Source organism: Drosophila serrata, unplaced genomic scaffold (genome assembly GCF_035046125.1).
Source record: "Drosophila serrata isolate PLE 108 unplaced genomic scaffold, ASM3504612v1 contig_240, whole genome shotgun sequence".
In the NCBI taxonomy this organism is placed as follows: domain Eukaryota; kingdom Metazoa; phylum Arthropoda; class Insecta; order Diptera; family Drosophilidae; genus Drosophila; species Drosophila serrata.
In genome coordinates, this window is record NW_028257138.1 from 1,062,246 (window position 1) to 1,081,341 (window position 19,096).

Genomic DNA, 19,096 nt, shown 5'->3' on the forward strand with positions numbered 1-19,096 from the left:
GACTCACTCACAGGTAATGACGTGTGGGTCTAAAGGCTGTTTTCGTATCACAAGGCGATAATTAATAACCAGCTTCTGATTAAGTGTTTTAAGAATAGACACATAACAGTCAGCAAACTATTTTTAAGATTGGGTTACTAATCTGGAAGTGGTTGGAGACTTGTAATTTTAGTTTAAGCTTCTCATTTTATTAAATATAATAATATTAGGCCTCGGGAAACTGTTTAATTTAACTAAATGATCTACCTTTCCATATCCTTGCAAGGTATCATAATTTTAGTCAGAAGCTTGAAATTTAGTGAAAGAGTCATATCCGACCCTATAAATCATACATATGTATATATTCTTGATCAGCATTGAAACCCAAATCGATTTGGACTTTTTTGCAAAAAAAAATTAATAAATAAAATAAAATTTACCATTTTTTGAAAATTTTATAAGGGGTTACATCGTTAAAAATTTCAAAAAATGGAAAAAAAGATACATTTTTAAATTGTGTATTTTATATGCAGATATATTAATTAAATAAAAACTAACACAGAACAGTTTTCCGAATTGAATTTATAGCTTTTTTGGCTTAGTTATGAGTTTTTGAAGCTTTGATTTTTCCTATAAAATAATACATAAATCTTTAAGTTTAAAATAGTAGTACTAATATCTTCCTTCTTGGTGTGGTTCTTGATTTTTGTAAGCCTGTGCAGAAATCACGATTAAAAATATGCTTATTAAACTACTCAAAGAGAGCCACTAAAATGCTGATAAGCGAAACGCAAAGTAATAAAGTGAAATAATAAAAAAAAATAGTCTTTCTCTTTTTTAAACTCTTTTGCCTGCTTCTCTTATTGTTTCCAAAGAGTAAACATTAAAAACTCAACTCTCTGTTGACATTACGCTTGCTTTACGTTTTGTTTTGTTATAAGATTTGAACAACTTTGAGTGATTTGTGGCTTATCAGTAAAATAATTGAAATGTATGCAAGTCCAAATGTCTAGCTGATATCAAATTATTGATGCAATCTTTAATATTTCCCCCTTTCATTAATCTTGCTTACCTGTTAGAAATATAAAAAGAGCATCTTTTTGACGAAAATAAAACCTGATTTAAAAACGCCAAGTCACGCTGAAAGCACCAAAACATTTACGTATATTTTGGGAGGCATAGTTTTTGTCAGAGAATCAAGAGAGAGTGTCAGAGAACCCGTATTTAAGTGGGGTCTTAGTCCGGACAGCCGCTCATATTCCCAGAGACCCGTCAGCTGGGCAGTCACGATCGCCATGTGGTTCGTTTTGTATATTTTCTTGGCCCTCCCGCTGCTGGTGGTGGCTTATCTGGAGCTGTGCACCTTCCGCCGGCGTAGAGTGCTGAGGAAGTTCAATGGCCCTACCGGTCTGCCCATCATTGGAAATGCGCACCAGACGGGCAAGAACCCCTCAGGTGAGTTCCGATCCAGAGAGAGGGAAAGCATAGGACACACCTTTTCCCAGAACAACCCATCTCGAATAGCGTTGTGACTGAGGTAACTGCGATTCGAATTGACTCAGAGGCAGCGGTATTCAAGTAAGGTCGTTCTGGGCCAGCCACCTTACAACCGGAATGAATGTGAGTTAACTTCGGGCTAATTAGGCTACTGCCACTTGAAGATATCGCAGTGAGATACTCCAGATTCAGAGATTATACAGAGACTTTGATTTGGGCGTTGCGTAACCTCGCCTTGAGGATTTACAAGCTTTGGAAAATGAAATGCAAGTGTAGTATCTCGGATACAGAAAATCGCGTGCCAAAACAAACATACCTTTAGCACATAGTGATACTGCTAATACGTGACCAGGCTAATGAATGGGGCTTTTATCCGCCTTACTCTACAGAGATTCTCGACCAGATCTTCGCCTGGTGGCATGAATTTGGCAAGGATAACTTCTGCTTCTGGATAGGAACCTACTCCAATCTGCTGATCACGAATCCGAAGTACTTGGAGGTGAGTTTGCCTTGCGAGTTCCAAGTGTCAGCATGATTAATCATTATTCCATAGTTTATACTCAGCAGTCAGACGCTTATCTCAAAATCCGACATCTACAATCTGATACATCCCTGGCTGGGACAGGGCCTGCTGACCAGTACTGGCAGCAGGTGGCATAAGCACCGCAAGATGATCACGCCGTCCTTCCACTTCAACATACTGCAGGACTTTCACGAGGTGATGAACGAAAACTCCAACAAGTTCGTCAAGGTGTTGAGAAAGGTCGCCGCTGGGGACAATATCTTCGACTTCCAGGATCAGGCCCACTACCTGACCTTGGATGTTATCTGTGACACGGCCATGGGAGTGTCCATCAATGCCATGGAGAACCGAAACTCATCCGTTGTGCAGGCTTTCAAGGAGTACGGTCTATAGTGATAACTTGGGGTTTTTTATTACTCACAGTATTTTTCTTTTTGCCCAGCATGTGCTACAATACCAACATGAGAGCTTTTCACCCTCTGAAGCGCAATGAGCTGCTGTATAAATTGGCTCCGGACTATCCCGCGTACTGCAAGACCCTCAAGACCCTAAAGGACTTTACTAACGAAATCATTGAGAAGCGTGTGGCGGCCCACAAATCGGGAGCAGTTAATAGCAACCAAGGGGATGAGTTCTCCCGTAAAAAGATGGCCTTCCTGGATACCCTTCTTTCATCTACCATCGATGGTCGTCCTTTGAGCTCCCAAGACCTATACGAGGAGACCTCCACTTTTATGTTTGAGGGACACGATACCACCACATCCGGAGTGTCCTTTGCAGTCTATTTGCTCTCTAGACATCCAGAAGAGCAGGTAATTAAACAATCTCAATATATACTAAACAGATTCTAATGCAAAATATTATCTTGTAAAATGTAGAGAAAACTATTTAAGGAGCAGTGTGAGGTAATGGGAGCTTCTAGTCTGGATCGGGATGCCACTTTCCAGGAAATCTCCCAAATGAAGTACTTGGATCTCTACATCAAGGAGGCTCAGCGCCTCTATCCCAGTGTGCCCTTTATTGGCCGCTTTACAGAAAAGGATTATACGATTGGTAAGTGCTAGTTATCTACCAATTAAAAACAAAAATCTATAAATACTTCCCTTCAGAGGGCACTCTTGTTCCCAAGGGTACAACACTCAACTTGGGGCTTGTAGTGCTGGGCTACAACGAGCAGGTGTTCAAGGATCCCCACAAATTCCGACCAGAGCGCTTTGAAGAGCAAAAGCCCGGACCCTTCGAGTATGTGCCATTTAGTGCTGGTCCCCGGAACTGTATTGGCCAGAAGTTTGCCCTGCTCGAGATCAAGACTGTGGTGTCCAAGATTATTCGCAACTTTGAGGTGCTGCCGGCTCTAGATGAGCTGGTCTCCAAAGATGGCTATGTGAATACCACACTGGGCAAACCACCTGCCGAGAGGAAGAAGCTGGATGCTAATCGTCATAAATATGATCCCATTCTGTCCGCCGTGCTGACTCTTAAGTCCGAGAATGGTCTTTATATTCGCCTAAAGGAGAGGCATTAGGGCTTGTATAAATCTCTGGGACTCTCTTAGAGAGCTCGCGAAGTTCTCTTTGTTAAGTTTACGCAGTCTGTGAGATCGGTGCTTGGAGTTTACCTTTTTCGTCTGCCCCACAGAAGCAATTAATAGGAATCTGTTAATCTGGGGCAGTGAAACAAATAAACAAATTAGAAAATAAATGTTCATTAACATGTCTTACCAGGGATCGTAACCACTATATACTAAAAATAAAAATGTACTTAATAATTATACTTATTTTGAAACTATATTTATTTATTTTAATTATTATTGACCGTGAAAATCATGCATAAAGAAACAGTTGGGGGAATCATTAGTTGGATTGAAAAGCATAGTTGTGCTCTTTGTGTAGTTTAATTATTTTAATTGACACAACAAAAATCTAAATAAACATTGTTTACAGTCCCGGTATTTTATACTTTGGACTTGAAAACTAGCAAATACTAGAAGTGCTGTTGTTTAAAAATTAATTGCAATAAAATCTATACATTATATTAATTCCAAATATAAAGAATAGGAATTACAGAGATTTTTTTTTGGTAAGGAAACTGTGTAGTACCTGAACATATTATTATGGAGATTAATCGAATAAATACTCGAGTTCTTTATTTCGTAAGTAACTCTCAGTTCGGTATCATCTTCGCAGCATAGATGACGGTTACTGCCAAGTCATGCTGAACAGATCGATTCTGCCCATAGTCTTCGTCAACATGTGTTAATGCCGTCATAGGCTGATCAAGAGATACCAAACACTCACCAGGAGAGGCGGAGGAGGAGTGGAACTGAGAACCCTCTACCGGACCGGTTGGTTGGAGTATTTAAGCAACGCATCGGCCGCACTCTGCAGTCAAATTGGATTCACTCGTTGCACCGATCGGTTCGGTTCGTTTTTGAAAATGTGGGTCGTGCTGTTCACCTTCATCGCCCTGCCCCTGCTCTTGGTGGCCTATTTCGAGCTGGGATCACTGCGCCAGAAGCGGAGGCTAAACCAGTTCCGGGGTCCCAGCATGCTGCCGGTGGTGGGCAACGCACATCAGATGGGCAAGACGCCCTCAGGTAAATGCATTTCGCGATTGTGCAATCCGGCCTGCAACTGATATCGCACGAATCGCATTATGACTTGTGAATTAACTAATTGGGCGTGCGACCAAAGTTCATCTGCCGCCTAGATACCACGGCACCTTGGGTGTCTGAACACACAATGATAACGCTGGGACTTTGATTACAATGTTTCGATTTTCGTGTGCCTCTCATCAAAGGTTACTACAATGCAATTCGGTATAATTACATCGGCTAGAACAACAAGCGTGGAAGCTATCTAATTATAGGCATTGAGGAGTTAATGACCCGATACAAGTGATATAAAGCTTTGATGATATATATATATATATATATATATAAATATATACCAATCATTTTATATGCAATATTATTTCCCTTTCACAGAGATACTGAACCGATTCTTTGGCTGGTGGCATGAGTATGACAAGGATAACTTTCGATATTGGATAGGCTACTACTCAAACATAATGGTCACCAGCCCCAAATACATGGAGGTTTGCTTGGGTTGTCTCTTATCAGATGAGAATTAATAGTTTGAATAACGTTTTCACACAGTTTATACTCAGCAGTCAGACCCTGATATCAAAGTCAGATGTGTACGACCTTACACACCCATGGCTGGGACTGGGACTTCTCACGAGTACGGGCAGCAAGTGGCACAAGCATCGCAAGATGATCACCCCGGCATTCCACTTCAACATCCTCCAGGACTTTCACGAGGTGATGAACGAAAACTCCAGCAAGTTCATCGAGCATCTAAGGGGCCTTGCTACCGGGGACAACATATTTGACTTTCAGGATGAAACCCACTACCTAACCCTGGATGTTATTTGCAACACTGCCATGGGTGTGTCCATCAATGCCATGGAAAACCGCAGCTCATCTGTAGTCCAGGCTTTTAAAGAGTATGTACTATGCACCTAATTTCTGCCTTTCTTATATTATATTTTCTTACCCTGCAGCATGTGCTATAATATGAAAATGAGAGCCTTTAGTCCATGGAAACGCAATGATATGCTCTATCGTTTGGCTCCCGAATATCCCAAATACAGCACAACTTTGAAAACTCTGCAGGACTTCACCAATGATATTATCGAAAAGCGAATTAAAACTCTTAACTCAAGTGTTGAGTCAAAAACCCAAGGAGATGAGTTCTCTCGCAAAAAGATGGCATTTTTGGATACTCTACTTTCATCCACAGTTGATGGACGACCCTTGACTTCTCAGGAGCTTTACGAAGAGGTCTCCACATTCATGTTCGAAGGACATGATACAACCACCTCTGGAGTGGGCTTTGCTGTTTATCTGCTCTCCAGGCATCCAGAAGAACAGGTAAACTTAATAAATAATCAATAAGCACATCTAAAAATACAAATTTCAATGCAGCAAAAATTATTCGACGAACAATGCGAAGTTATGGGTGAATCTGGACTTGGCCGCGATGCCACCTTTCAGGAAATATCTCAAATGAAATACCTAGATCTCTTCATAAAGGAAGCACAGCGACTCTATCCCAGTGTTCCTTTTATTGGCCGTTTCACAGAAAAGGATTATGTGATAGGTAAGAAGCTTTAAAATCACAAAAAATATTCTAAGTTAAAAATTTTACTGTTTCAGATGGCGATTTGGTACCAAAGGGTACCACACTGAACCTGGGTCTTTTGATGTTAGGCTATAATGATCGCGTTTTTAAGGATCCCCTTAGGTTCCGACCCGAGCGCTTTGAGGAGCAGAAGCCGGGACCTTTCGAGTATGTGCCCTTTAGTGCCGGTCCTCGAAACTGTATTGGCCAGAAGTTTGCCTTGCTCGAGATCAAGACTGTGGTATCCAAGATCGTTCGCAACTTTCAAGTCCTGCCTGCCCTGGATGAGCTTATTTCGAAGGATGGCTACATTAGCACTACCCTGGGACTTCCTCCGGCGGAGAAGGCAAAACGAGATGAACACATCCATAAATACGATCCGATTTTGTCCGCTGCCATGACTCTAAAGTCGGAGAATGGTTTACATCTGCGCTTGAAGAAGAGGCACTAATCGCAACCACCATGCCTACTTTTAGGCTAATAAAATAATTTAAAAAAATTCTATTTTTTACACTGGCAATATACATTTTACGTTTCGTCAAATAAAATTAACCTAACTAGACTTTCACAAGAACAGTGCCCACATAAGGATTGGCCACGAATTGCGAGGGGGTAACAACATCCCCATCGATATACTGGGAGCTCAGGGAGGTGGTGATGACCTCCGCCTGGGTGCCCAGTTCGGCGTACTTGGTCAGATCCACGGTCTTGGCGGTGCCGCCCAAGTTGAGAACGATGACATAGAGATCGCTTCCGGTCTCTTGGCTGCAACGATAAATATATTATTGTATAATTGATCTGATTATTGTTACCTTATACAACTTACCGCGAATAGACAATCACATCGTCGTCCACGGCCTGGATAACAAGTCCTCCCTTGCGGAAGGATGGCTCCTTGCGAACCTGCACCAGTTTCTTGAAGATCTGAAGGTGGGAACGAGGAGCTCGGAGCTGTTGCAGGGCATTGTTGGTCTTGTAATCATCGGCCACCGGTAGCCAGGTGTGATCTGCACTTGTGAAGCCTGGAATAAAAAATATATTAAAATTATTCTTAGTTATCTTGCATTCCTACTCGTTGGCCTCTTGAGATTATAGTTAATCAGCCAGTGTTGTCTATCTGCCATTGTCTTGGCATTTGCCTGTTCAGGTTTTATAACAATATTGATTAGAGTATGACAAATCACACTTATCGAAATATTCACTATCAAAGTCAAAATAACACACTTAATGGATTACTTATAAATTTTCCCTTAAGGTAAGTGCCGCTAGATATGACTCACCTGCTTGGGGAGACGCGTCCCATTGGTAGGGCGTCCTCTCCGGATCCCTCGTGCGGTCGTAGTAGATATCCGGGTTCGAGTTGCAAGCATTGGGATCCACCGTGTCCTCCCAGCTGATCCATACATCGGTCATGCCCAGCTCCTCGCCGTTGAAGGTAACCGCGTGGCCTGGCAGCGTCTGGAGCAGGATGTTAATGAGGTCCGTGCGCTGGACTCCGAAACGAGAGGCCACTCGCTTGTTGTCATGGTTGCCCAGCACCCAGTTGGCGTAGACACCAGCCGGCATGGCATCCATCCACTTCTTGATGTGATCCACATAGTCACCGGCCTTGGAGGCGTTGTTGATGCTCGTAAGGAAATCAAAGTTGAAGGGAATGTGCGAGCCGTTCCTTACACCGTTGCCGTAGTACAAGATAATGTTGTCAAAGCTGGTGTAGGCCTCTGTCATTAGGAGTCGCTTGTCACCGCCATGCTCCTCATGGAACTCATCCACCAGCTCGCGCCACTGGTACACCATATCGAGGGTCTCCGGCTGATCCTGAGTGTAGATGTGCTGCGTCCAGCAGTGGTCGTCCGAATCCGGGCAGTTCACAGGGTCATTGGTCAGCGGCTCGTCCGGGTACTCGTTGTAGCGGTCGAGGTCCACCTCGAAGAGATAAGGCACCGCATCGATACGGAAGCCGGAGACGCCCTTGGCCAGCCAGAAACGGATCACATTCTTCATCTCGTTGACCACGGCCGGGTTGCGGTAGTTGAGATCGGGCTGCTGAATGGCGAACTGGTGGAGGTAGTACTGCTGACGCACATCGTTCCACTCCCAGGCGCTGTAGCGGAACTCCGAGTTCCAGTTGCTCGGCGGCTCCCGTTCGCCGGTCTCGTTGTTCACCTTGCCGTCGTGCCAAATGTAAAAGTCCTTGTAGGTGGGATCGCTGTCCACAGACTTCGTGAACCATTCGTTCTGGTCGCTGGAGTGATTGGGCACAAAGTCCAGAATGATCTTGATGCCCACCTCCTTGGCCTTGGCGATCATGCGCTCAAAGTCCTCCATGGTACCATACTCCGGCTGGATGGTGTAGAAGTCCGAGATGTCGTAGCCGAAGTCCACCATGGGGGACTTGAAAATGGGTGAGAGCCAGGTGCCGGTGAAGCCGATGTCCTTGAGGTACTGCAGCTTCTCGGTGACACCGTTGAGATCTCCGATGCCGTCGCCATCGGAGTCGCGGAAGGAGCGCGGATAGATCTGGTAGTAGTTGCCACTCTCCCACCACTCGGTGGCTCCTACCAGGCCCACGATGGCCAGGAGTAGGCACGCAGCTGATTGCGGTCGCATTTTGATCGAATTTGTTCGCTGTGGAGAGCCGTCAGCTGGCTTTTATACCGCTCGATAAGGCGGCTCCTATCAAGATCTGGCCCACTTGGAGTGGCCATTTCAATGGCTGTTCAAACACAGTGCTCGTGGGTTTTCAGGGTGCTCAGGTTTTCGCACCCAAATTGTCATTGTTTTTGCACTCCCAGCGAAGCTTTACGTAAAGCGATTAACCCGCTCTCGACACTGCACCTTGATTGCTGGAAAATAACCTATAGGGTATCTTCCTGAAGAACCTCCCCCTGGTTTGTTATGGTAGGGCCTTTAAGTGGCCAGTTAGTCAGCTGATAGGAAGGAAAAAACAGAACAAATCCCCCTTCTTCAGCTGCAGGCAAAAACAAGCAGCAAGAGTGAGCTGGAAAAACTGTGTGATTAATAAATATGAACACTCGACGGTGGAAATATTCTCTCCCCCAGATAACCTTGTCGCAGTTCTCTGGGCCATTTCAAACGTGACAAAACATAATCATTTGCTGCGAACAGTTCAGCTAAAGTTGCTAAAATTGTTGTTATTATCAGAGTCAGTTGAGTTTCACTTGATAAGTTTTGACAGTTAACTGGTAAAGTAATTCGCTGTTGAGCTAAAAAACATTAGGGCAGTATTTCTCATTTGTAAAGTTCTTGGAACAGATAATAGCTATTGTATGTAGTTTAATAGATAATTCTGGTAATTAAGGCGATACAATCAAATTGATTCTTAATAGATATCTTATCTTTAAGGGACTACATTTTCAAGGAGTTTATTTGCTGCTCAGGTATTTCCTTGTTTGTTTATAAGCTTTTGAAGTTATATTTTCAAAGCTTAGCGTTGTCAGTAAAAATTTCGTTTGGGTATGATTACAAATAGATCTATACTATCATCACACTTTAAAAGACTTTAACACTTTAACTGTGACCTTTTTTTAAGAGCAAAACCAGCAACCAACTAACTTAATTGAAATCTGAATAAGCGAGCAATCTGCGCCAATACAGATATCAATTGATTTGTGTTAACTAGCATAGTTTCAAAAAGTAGTATACGTTGAATTATTGCAGAATCACACCCCCGGGATGCTGCCAGTTGAAGGAGGGAGCAGAGCTCACCTCACTTTCATGCAGGTGAGCTGGCTAGTGAGGATTTTAATTAAATTAAAACCACTTCGAATGGATGCCCCGGGCGGTGTAATGAGTAAGTGTTATTGAACGAGTGCACTGCGAAAACAGTGAATATGCCCCCCATGGTCCGTCTGGTGCGGACTCGAGGATGCTGCATGGATTCACTTATTTGGAATCGCGCTCCGCTTCGGGGATACAAGCTGGGCTGTGCTAGAAGCGGCTAATTAGGTGTGTTTGCGGAAATGTGCTCCACACTCCTCTGCCTGCGGGGCGGGGACTAATTTATTTAAAAGCAAATGTACAAGTCATATTTATTTTGAGAGACAGCAGTGACGCAGGTCGTAAAGTGGACGCTAGGGATTCAGACTGCTGTCATAATTAATGCAAAGTCAAATGTCTGGGAATTAAAAAAAAATGTATTACATGAAGAGGTTACTAACATTTGACCTTTTAAAATACTGAAGTATTGCTTATAGTTTGTATCAAAAATGTATATAAATAGTTATATGGTAAATAATAATTTATAGTTTTAAATCAACAGGGTTTAAATAAATATTCAAAACCCTGATATGAACTATTCTTGTAGTTTGCAATATGGGATCATGGAATCGTATCTTAAATCGATCATAAGCATGCCAAAAATGCATTCATTTTAATTTGGAAAACTGCTCTGTACTAGTATTTAATAGGTTAACAGATCTGCCTGATGAATTTCAAATAACAAAATTTGAATTTTGAAAAATTTTGACGATGTAACCAATTATCAAATTGTGACAAAATTGCAACATTTTTTTTCTGCCACAGATGTCTAGATAGACTCTGCTTTCGATGATGATCAAGAATATATACAATTTATAGGGTCGGAAATGACTCCTTCACTGTTTTGGAAGCTTCTAAAAGAAGGATATTGCATAAATATAATGTAAAGATATAAATATAGATTAGATTGAAAACAACGATTTAATAAATACATTTTTATATCAAGTTCAAATTGAAATCTCTTCTAAACAAACTTTGTTGAATAAAGTTCTGCCATTTATGGCTTTTATCGATATTGGTTCACTGTATTGAAATCTCGACCCAGTCACCGGCTGATTCTTTTCACAGTTGTATTTAACATTTTTATGGGAATTTTATGGCATTTCGCGCTTTAGTGGAATATCCAATAAAAGGAGAGCCAATGGCAGAACAAAAGGAACGGGAAAAAGACCAGAGCCAGCGGTTATTTAATCTAGCAAATATGCGATAAAACACTGACAGATTACCAGTCGGTCGGAGCAATTGCGCCTTATCGCCTCGTCAATCGCTACACGGCCGGCAATTGTTATTAGCAAATTGAGTTTGGCCCACTCAAACGCTATCGAAATGCCGCAGTGGGCACATCTCGGCCTCGGCCTCAGCCTGGCTCTCATCCTCCTCCTTTCTGGCGCCGCCCCGGTGGGTGGTGCGGACATCGATTGGTGGGAGAACGCCTCACTCTATCAGATATATCCGCGCTCCTTCCAGGACAGCGATGGCGACGGCATTGGGGACCTGAAGGGCATCACCTCGCGGCTGAGTTACTTGAAGGAAATCGGCATTACGGCCACCTGGTTGTCACCCATCTTCACCTCACCCATGTCGGACTTTGGCTACGACATTTCCAACTTCTACGACATCGACCCCATTTTCGGCACCCTGGCGGACTTTGATGAATTAATTAAAGAGGCCAAGTCGCTGGGCGTGAAGATCATTCTGGACTTTGTGCCCAACCATTCGAGCGACGAGAACGAGTGGTTTGCCAAATCGGTGAACCGCGAGGAGGGTTACGATGACTTCTATGTGTGGGACGACGGAAAGCTGAATGCGGAAACTGGCGAGAGGGAGGCGCCCTCCAATTGGGACAGCGTGTTTGGCGGACCCATGTGGACGTGGAGCGAGCAGCGCCAGCAGTACTTTCTGCATCAGTTCCAGGACAAGCAGCCCGACCTGAACTTCACCAATCCCTTGGTCAGGGAGCACATGTTGGATGTGCTCAAGTTCTGGCTGGATCGTGGAGTGGATGGCTTCCGGATCGATGCGGTCCCTCATATCTATGAGTATCGCTTTGCGAATGGCTCCTATCCGGACGAGCCCATCAGTGGGTGGGGCAGTGACCCAGAGGCCTACGACTACCACGACCACATCTACACCAAGGATCAGCCGGCCACCGTGGATCTGATGTACGAGTGGCGTGCCTTTCTGGATGCCTATCGAGCGGAGAATGGCGGCGACTCGAGGGTGCTTCTGGCCGAGGCCTACTCCTCCGTGGAAACACTGAGTGCCTACTTCGGGAACAGCACCCATCAGGGCACCCAGCTGCCCATGAACTTCCAGCTGATGTACCTCAGTGGCTACTCCACTGCCAGGGATGTGGTGGGCTCCATTGACTACTGGATGAACACCATGTGGCAGGAGCACCAGACGGCCAATTGGGTGGTGGGAAACCACGACAACGACCGCGTGGCCAATCGCATGGGAGCCCACAAAGTGGACCTGCTGAATGTGATTGTGAATGCCCTGCCAGGAGCCTCTGTAACCTATTACGGCGAGGAGATCGGCATGTCCAATGTGGATGTGCAGTGCACCGGAGACGACTGCGAGCATAGGGATGCAGAGCGCACTCCCATGCAGTGGAATTCGGAACGGAATGCTGGTTTCTCTCAGGGTGATACCACTTGGTTGCCCCTAAGTCCAGAGTACGAGAGATACAATGTGCAGACGGAGCGTAGGGTCTCACGATCCTCCCTGAACATCTTCAAGGGTCTGCAGGAGCTGAAGAGCAGTTCCGCCTTCATGGCATTCAAGGAGGAAGGAGGCTTTTCTTATGAAGCGGTCACGGAGCAAGTTCTGCAGATTATACGGTAGGTCCTAAAAGATATTAATTAAAGGTATATAAGGGATTAATTTTCTTTCACTCCAGCACCAACAAGCATAGCGAGGAATACCGTATTCTGGTCAACATGGGCAACAACATGGAGATGATCGATGGTCTGGGCACCAAGACCTATGAGTATGTTTTGGTTACTGCCTACTCTACGCACTATGCTGGGTAAGACTTATTTCATATAGGAATTGATATCCATTTCTCATACGAATTAATCTCTAGGCAAACTGTCAATTTGAAGGATAGAATCATCCTCATGCCCTACGAAGCAGTCGTTTTGCGCTGGCTGGCGTAATGTGTTAAATCCGATTAAATTCTTGAAGACTTTTAGAAAGAATTCCTTCCTTGTTTGCTCCTAATCTATACCAACTGCCTTGGGGACCCCCATAAAGATAGCGCCGCCCCATGGAGTATGTCAGCCACCGGACGCATGCGACACGGGGTATATGCCAATGTGAACTTTGAGTGCCAATTACCTAAATCATGATTGTAATACCACTTAAAGATACAGACATTCGATACTGAGCACTTTCAACTTACGCAATAATAGGCATGGATTAATCTTTAAATAAACACTTACGACGACCATATTGGAACCGGAATCTTCTGATATGGCCCTAATACGCCGTACTAATTGCCCAATAAATTAAGGCTATTATTCAAAATTCCCAGTGGGTCTCTTTCTAATCAGTGTTTATACAGCTCGGTGGGGCATTTGCTGAGATAAGCTTTCCGTTGAGTAACACTACCCTAGAAGTTGTACGATTTTTATGGTTTCTATGATTTTTATTTATTAAAGAAAACTATTAAGTTGGCCTAGACTGTGCTCAGCACGACGGCCTCCTTGGGCATCAGCAGGACAGAGTTGGCAAAAGTAAGATCGCTGGAAGGAATAGAAGAAGATATGAGTTAAGAATTCTTTGAGGTGGTTTTCCTAGTACTCACTTCTTGCGACGCACACTCTTGTCGTTGACCACAACGTACTGCAGCTGAGTGGAGATGGAGGTGAAGACAGAGTCCAGGTTGATCGACTCGACATCATCGTTGATGTTGATGACAGTGATGTAGGACTTGTGGCCAGCCAGGGAGCTATAGATAAAGTCAAGGATAACGCCTATGCTTCAGAAAGGACATACAATCTCAACTCACCGCTTGAAGGCCAAGACATTGGGACCAATGGCCACCACAGTGACATCGCCCTGCTTCAGGGTGGGCTCATCCCGGAGAGCACGCAGCTGCTTGTAGATATTCAGGTGGCTCAGGGCCACACCACGCTCCTTCTTCACATTGACCAACTTGTAGTCACTGGCCACGGGCAGCCAGGTGACGGAGGCATTGGAGAAGCCGGCATTCTGCTCGTCGTTCCACTGGAAGGGTGTGCGCACGGGATCGCGGGTAAGACGCTCAAACTCATTCTCATTGGACTGGCAGGCCTGGGGGTCCACGGTGTCCTCCCAGCTGATGTACACGTTGGTCATGCCCGTCTCCTCACCCTGGTAGGTGACACTGACGCCGGGCAGGCCCAGGATGATCATGTTGCAAGCATCAATGCGATCGGCACCCAGACGGGATCCAATGCGACTCTGATCGTGGTTTCCAAACACCCAGTTGGCAACCTGGCCCTCTGGCATATTGTCCAGCCAGTTGTGGATTAGCTCCGAGTAGTGGTAGGCGTCGGAGTTGTAGTGAATGTTGGCCAGCAGATTAAAGTTGAAGGGAATCTGGGAGCCCAGGTGGGTGCCGTTGCCGTAGTACTGCATCAGAGTCTCCAAGGGGGAGTAGGCCTCGGTGAGCAGGACACGATCGTCGCCACCCAGCTCAGCATCCAGCTCCTCAATCACATCACGGAAGGCGTAGACGAGCTCCAGGGTCTCCGGCTGGTCTGTGGTGTAAATATGCTGCAAATAAGTGTAGTCCTCGGGATCGCTGACAGCCTCGTTCCTGGGCTCATCGGGCCAGTTGCCGTCGGCATCAGCTGGCACCTCGAAGACATGGGGCACGGCATCGATGCGGAAGCCATAGGCTCCCTTGCGCAGCCAGAAGCGCAGGACCTCCTTCATGGCATCGACCACGGCGGGGTTGCGGTAGTTCAGATCGGGCTGCTTGGCATGGAACTGGTGCATGTAGTAGGCCTGACGCTTCTCACTCCACGTCCACATGGAGCCCCGGAAGACGCTGATCCAGTTGTTGGGCGGCTGGCGGATACCGTTGACCACCTTGCCGGTGTGCCAAACGTAGAAGTCCTTGTACTGCTCCTCGCCGTTCTCCGAACGGATGAACCATTCGCACTCATCACTGGTGTGGTTGGGCACAAAGTCCAGAATGATCTTGATGTCCAGCTCCTTGGCTTGTGCCACCAGGGCATCGAAGTCGGCCATGGTACCGAAGATGGGATCAATGTTGTAGAGATCGGCCACATCGTAGCCAAAGTCAGCCATGGGAGAGGTGAAAATCGGAGACAGCCAAGTAGCAGTGACACCGATCTCCTTCAGGTACGCCAGCTGCTGGGTGACACCTGCAAAACGAGTCTGGGATAAGTGCCTGCTTCAGGGCATTCATTATCCATTTCTTACCATTTAAGTCGCCCACACCATCGCCATCGCTATCCTTAAATGACCTGGGATAGATCTGGTAGAACTGTGCGGTCCGCCACCAGCCCACTTCGGCCAACGAGGGCAGTACCAGGGCCAGAAGGCAGGAGAGAACCAGCAACTTGAACATGGCTCCCACGGAAACGATCGATTGCCAATGGCCAGAGGGATTAGACAGTGCTTCTATTTATGCCCATTGGCCCAGTTGATAAGGCCCTGATAAGCCCCAATATGTACTCCTGATTAGCCCCACGCCGATGGCAGATTTACGATCCCAGTGCGTGGCCAGGCTGAACGGGTTCCCAAGATACCGGGTTATGGTATTTATTGGCAACAGGCCGCTGTGGAGTCTGATTTTGGCTCACGCCTGGAGCTCATGAGACAGATTGGCAGGCAAATGAATTTCAACTGCATAAATGGCTTAATCTTATCGATCGTTTCTTGGATTTCTCTGAGGGGGCCATAATTTATTGCCTCTTTAATTCGGTGCTCATAAATGCAAGACTTGAGGGTTCAAGGTTGTGATAAGGTAATTGGGAATGATTCAATATTTAAAATCATGTGAGTGTAGGTCATTAGAGACCCGAACAGCATAGAACTGGAACTCATTTCCCTGTGATTACTGTAGTTTTGATTACAGAAAATATACAGAGTCATTAGCAAATTATAAGTATTAGATAATGAGGTGTTATCGCTACATTCGAATTTTTTTATGCGAGGGAATAAAGTGTAGTTTTGGGTTACTTTTGTAAGCTTATAAGGATAATATTATTAGACCTGGGCAAGGACTCTCAGATCAGCATCAACTTTGGCCTTGAACCTTTGTTATTTATACAATTATTTCAAAACATTCAATTTAATCCAGTGATTTACTTGTTCCTTGTTCCATTAATCCAAGAAAATCACTTTCAAATCATAACCAACCTCACTATCTTCTATTTTTATTCTGGAGCCAAAGGTCCCGCCATATATTTTCCCCAGGTGGTCATACGTGTTTTCGCGCAAAAATCTAACATCGATAAGCTTTGTAGATTATCGCTAAGGTATATAAGAATCTGATTCCAATCACACCAGTTACAGTTAACAATGACCACTTGGACTAGCCTGATCCTACTGGTGGGCCTTGGCCTTCTGGCCGTCGATGCTGCGGGCCCCTGGTGGAAGACCGCTTCCTTCTACCAGATCTACCCCCGATCCTTCAAAGACACCGATGGCGATGGAATTGGAGACCTGAATGGAGTGACCGAGAAGTTGGAGTACCTCAAGGAGATCGGTGTGACGGCCACCTGGTTGTCGCCCTTTTTAAAGTCTCCGATGGCCGACTTTGGCTATGATATTTCCGACTTCAAGGCTGTCGATCCCATGTTCGGAACGATGGAGGACTTTGAGAACATGGTGGCTCGTGCCAAGGAGCTCGATGTGAAAATCATCCTTGACTTTGTGCCCAATCACTCCAGCGATGAGGCCGACTGGTTCCTGCGTTCGGCTGCCGGCGAGGAGGAGTACAAGGACTACTACATCTGGCACCCGGGATTCGTCAACGATGATGGCACCCGTCGTCCGCCCACCAACTGGGTGAGCGTGTTCCGCGGCAGCGCCTGGGAGTGGCACGAAGGTCGCCAGGAGTACTACCTGCATCAGTTCCACAAGAAGCAGCCGGACTTTAACTTCCGCAATCCCGTGGTCCGCGAGGAGATGAACAATGTGCTGCGCTTCTGGCTGGAGAAGGGCGTCGATGGCTTCCGTGTGGATGCCATTTACCATGCCTTCGAGATCGAGGCCGATGAGAATGGCAATTATCCGGATGAGCCCCGCAACGATTGGACCAACGACCCAGATGAGTACGGCTACACCCACAAGATCTACACCGTGGACCAGCCTGAGACTCCCCATTTGGTGTAAGTTTAGTTAATTGGCCAGGTTCCATGAAAGTATGATTAATATTTTCTTAAATTTATAGCTACGAATGGCGCCAGATCTTGGAGCAGTTCCAAGCCGACAACGGCGGCGATGAGCGGTGAGTAATTGCGCTACAAATCGCTCAAAAGTCATGGGATTTATAGATTACTTTCGCATTATTCAGTATTCTGATGGTGGAGACCTGGTCGCCGATCGAAATCGTTATGGACTACTATGGCAACGAGACCGCCGAAGGTGCCCAGATACCGTTCAACTTCCAGCTGATAACCAATCTGCATTACAACTCCGATGCCTATCAATACGAGTACTTGATTAACAACTGGCTCAACCTGATGCCCGAGGGCAAGAGCGCCAACTGGGTGGTAAGTTATGGGCTGCACTTAAGCCCCAAAGATTTGTAAATCACACGAAAATATCATATAAAAGCAATGAATATTAAGTTAAATATGAGGTGTGATACTTAAAAATACTTTCTAATGTTCCTCTCAAATTCTTGATAATCATAAATGTTATTATTTACTAAATAGATTGGCAACCACGACAAGAACCGTGTGGGCTCCCGTTTCGGTGCCGATCGTGTGGATCTTTTCAACATCCTTCTACTGACCCTACCCGGCTGCAGCATCACCTACAATGGAGAAGAGATTGGCATGCTCGACGGCTATGTCTCCTGGGAGGATACCGTGGACCCACAGGCCTGCAACGGCTATGAGGCAAACTATATGGACAACTCTCGTGACCCGGCCCGTACCCCTATGCACTGGTCCGATGAGGCTCAGGCTGGATTCACCACCGGCAAGTCCACCTGGCTGCCAGTCTCCACGGACTATCGCCAGAGGAATGTGAAGACCGAGCGCGGCGAGTCCCTCAGTCATCTGAACGTGTTCAAGCGCCTGCAGAAGCTGCGCCAGGAGCCCAGCATTGAGGAGGGCTCTGCCGAGATCAAGGCCGTGAGCAGCTATGTCCTGGCCGTCAAGCGGTGAGTTAAGGCGATAATTATATAAAGTATATTTATGCATAAATCCAATATCTTCCTGCAGCCATCTGAGCGGCGACTACGTGTACATTTCTCTGTTCAACATCTACGATTCGATTGAGAATGTGAACCTGTCGCAGGTGTTCTCCAACCTGCCCGCCCAGTTCCAGTATGCTTTGGTCACCGAGAAGTCCATCAAGAAGGTCGGCGATCAGGTGTCCGCCAGTAGTGTCACCCTGATGCCCCACGAGGCCATCGTTCTGCGCTCCATTAAAACGGTTTAGGTTAATGTCCCCTCTGATAAATAAAACCATTGCACATTCATGACTAACTGTTGTTTAAAAAAACACAAAGTAATGGGAGACCGGGATGCAAGCTCTTTGAAATGATTAAAAATGCAACGATTGTATGCAGCAGCTTGTTATTATATTGTTTTAAAAGCGTATGTAGTATACTATCTTAGTTTTATTTATTTTAAATCACTGAATCTGAAACCTTCTGCAAGTCTAAAGTGTATATTGGATTATTTATAAAAAACAAACCTCCGAGAATTTAAAAAAAAAAATTCTAACAAAATGTATTATCCGAATTTTGTACAAAAACAGGCACCCGTATTTGTATACCATTGCAGCGAAAATCGATCATAACAATGTCAAAAATACATTAATTTCCAATCGGAAACTCTTGCAATGCTAGGGTTTCCTAGGTTAATAAATCTACATACTCAATTTAGAATTTAAAAACTTAAAATTTTTTTAGATTTTTGACAATTTTGACGAT

At 45.3% G+C, this 19,096-nt stretch overlaps 6 protein-coding genes across 6 annotated transcripts; 4 read left to right on the forward strand and 2 right to left on the reverse strand.

Annotated features, from left to right (window-relative positions):
* The first annotated feature begins 1,096 nt into the window (after nucleotides 1-1,096).
* Nucleotides 1,097-3,770, forward strand: Cyp4e2 (Cytochrome P450 4e2). Its single transcript, XM_020942431.2, has 6 exons — nucleotides 1,097-1,434; nucleotides 1,866-1,975; nucleotides 2,030-2,379; nucleotides 2,442-2,811; nucleotides 2,878-3,052; nucleotides 3,109-3,770. Exons 1-6 carry the CDS (start codon nucleotides 1,275-1,277, stop codon nucleotides 3,522-3,524), a joined length of 1,581 nt encoding a protein of 526 aa, XP_020798090.2. The 5' UTR covers nucleotides 1,097-1,274; the 3' UTR covers nucleotides 3,525-3,770.
* Nucleotides 3,771-3,779: 9 nt separating this feature from the next.
* On the forward strand, nucleotides 3,780-6,757 carry LOC110176189 (putative cytochrome P450 4e1). The gene is made up of 6 exons (XM_020942443.2): nucleotides 3,780-4,595; nucleotides 4,986-5,095; nucleotides 5,157-5,506; nucleotides 5,564-5,933; nucleotides 5,988-6,162; nucleotides 6,219-6,757. The coding sequence occupies exons 1-6, from the start codon at nucleotides 4,436-4,438 to the stop codon at nucleotides 6,632-6,634; spliced, it is 1,581 nt and encodes a 526-aa protein (XP_020798102.2). The 5' UTR covers nucleotides 3,780-4,435; the 3' UTR covers nucleotides 6,635-6,757.
* On the reverse strand, nucleotides 6,670-8,820 carry Mal-A1 (Maltase A1). The gene is made up of 3 exons (XM_020942394.2): nucleotides 7,464-8,820; nucleotides 7,010-7,205; nucleotides 6,670-6,948 (listed from the first exon to the last, which is right to left on the reverse strand). The coding sequence occupies exons 1-3, from the start codon at nucleotides 8,791-8,793 to the stop codon at nucleotides 6,741-6,743; spliced, it is 1,734 nt and encodes a 577-aa protein (XP_020798053.1). The 5' UTR covers nucleotides 8,794-8,820; the 3' UTR covers nucleotides 6,670-6,740.
* Nucleotides 8,821-11,195: 2,375 nt separating this feature from the next.
* Nucleotides 11,196-13,494, forward strand: Mal-A2 (Maltase A2). Its single transcript, XM_020942417.2, has 3 exons — nucleotides 11,196-12,806; nucleotides 12,866-12,994; nucleotides 13,052-13,494. The coding sequence occupies exons 1-3, from the start codon at nucleotides 11,290-11,292 to the stop codon at nucleotides 13,122-13,124; spliced, it is 1,719 nt and encodes a 572-aa protein (XP_020798076.2). The 5' UTR covers nucleotides 11,196-11,289; the 3' UTR covers nucleotides 13,125-13,494.
* A 100-nt stretch (nucleotides 13,495-13,594) lies between these two features.
* On the reverse strand, nucleotides 13,595-15,592 carry Mal-A3 (Maltase A3). Its single transcript, XM_020942405.2, has 4 exons — nucleotides 15,403-15,592; nucleotides 13,979-15,344; nucleotides 13,775-13,918; nucleotides 13,595-13,712 (listed from the first exon to the last, which is right to left on the reverse strand). Exons 1-4 carry the CDS (start codon nucleotides 15,548-15,550, stop codon nucleotides 13,646-13,648), a joined length of 1,725 nt encoding a protein of 574 aa, XP_020798064.2. The 5' UTR covers nucleotides 15,551-15,592; the 3' UTR covers nucleotides 13,595-13,645.
* Nucleotides 15,593-16,478: 886 nt separating this feature from the next.
* On the forward strand, nucleotides 16,479-18,643 carry Mal-A4 (Maltase A4). The gene is made up of 5 exons (XM_020942382.2): nucleotides 16,479-17,318; nucleotides 17,381-17,437; nucleotides 17,504-17,702; nucleotides 17,868-18,319; nucleotides 18,381-18,643. The coding sequence occupies exons 1-5, from the start codon at nucleotides 16,507-16,509 to the stop codon at nucleotides 18,598-18,600; spliced, it is 1,740 nt and encodes a 579-aa protein (XP_020798041.2). The 5' UTR covers nucleotides 16,479-16,506; the 3' UTR covers nucleotides 18,601-18,643.
* Nucleotides 18,644-19,096: the final 453 nt, after the last annotated feature.